Source organism: Mus caroli, unplaced genomic scaffold (genome assembly GCF_900094665.2).
Source record: "Mus caroli unplaced genomic scaffold, CAROLI_EIJ_v1.1 scaffold_21641_1, whole genome shotgun sequence".
Classification (NCBI taxonomy): domain Eukaryota; kingdom Metazoa; phylum Chordata; class Mammalia; order Rodentia; family Muridae; genus Mus; species Mus caroli.
In genome coordinates, this window is record NW_018391162.1 from 1 (window position 1) to 1,301 (window position 1,301).

General features: G+C 39.0%; 1 protein-coding gene across 1 annotated transcript; it reads right to left on the bottom strand.

The window, feature by feature from the left end:
- Positions 1–4: 4 nt before the first annotated feature.
- On the bottom strand, positions 5–1,295 carry LOC110289046 (vomeronasal type-2 receptor 116-like; the record flags this gene model as incomplete). The annotated part of the gene is made up of 2 exons (XM_021155251.1): positions 5–799; positions 1,158–1,295. Coding segments are annotated over 2 exons (933 nt in total), but the record flags the coding sequence as incomplete, so codon positions are not given.
- Positions 1,296–1,301: the final 6 nt, after the last annotated feature.

Here is a 1,301-nt window from a genome sequence, read left to right on the forward strand (position 1 = left end):
GCAAGAATGTCATTCCTTCTCCATTGGCGTATGGTTGTGTCTGTATTTGTTGAACAGTCATCTCATGGAGGCTGTGAGCAAGAGCATACACAGCATTGTATATGTTGTAGCTCTCTTCACTCATGGCTGGGTCAATAATGTGTCTGGGCAGTAAGTCCAAAGATGCATTGGGTTGGCAGTTCTCCAAAAGTTGGCAATCAAACTCAGAAAAAGGGCAATTGAAGAAAAAAACCCAAAATTTAGGAAGATAATCATCTCCTGGGTATGTGTAGGGATTCACTGTTTGAACAAAATCCACAAACTCAACCATCTCTTCATGATGGTGTGAAAAAATGAGACTCCCATGAAATGATTCTATCATAAAATAATCAGAATAGTAGTCAATATTCCATTGAGAGTTCAAGACCCAGACTTTCCATGTCACTAACAGTTGTGTAATGTGTCGCATTAAACCTTGTAAAGAAACAATGTCCCCATAAATAACAATCACATTTGCTGATGATTCCTGAATCTTCTCCATATTTTTCCATATTGCATCAGAATATGAATTCCAGGTGCCAGGAATCATTTTCACAAAGGCTAAGCAGATCCTATTACTTTCCATAATGTCTCTAAAGTCTGATAGAATCTGAGTCCCTCTGGGGTCATTTGGGACAATCAGACCCACCCAGGACCAGCTGAAATGAAGCATCAAAGACACTAAGGCCAGTGACAGATATGTGTCCTCGGGGGCCACCTGATAGAGAGTTTTAAACTGACTTTGGTCATTCATGTTAGAATCAAAATATCCAAAAGTGAGCTGTACAAAACAAAATTGGAAACAAGAGAAAGAATATTGGCATCAAACACAGTCTCAATCCTGAATCAACAGAAGCCAAGATGAAGATGAAGATGACTTTGTCATATTTTGAAAAGTCAACTCATCACAGAGTTTTCAACAAAAAGTACTGACAGTTCTCTATTTTAAATAACATAGCTAGCCCTATTCACCTCTCCTTCCATTCTATTTCAGGTAATGGAAATGTGGCTCTGTCATCAAGTACCTTTATACTTTACTTTGGTTCTTGATTAATTCAAGTACCCATAGTTTACATTTTCAGAAAGCTGTANTGCTAAAAAATGATATCTGACTCCAGTTCCCACATCCTACTGCTCACCTGAGGTATTTTGTAGAGTTGTAGCAGTGTCCCAATATGGGCAGATATCGCCCATGATGTTCCAGTNAGTGCTGCAGGTAAATTCCTCTTCTGGCCACAGTTATAATTCACTAGCTGATTGCTCAACCCTGCGAGCCAAAGAAA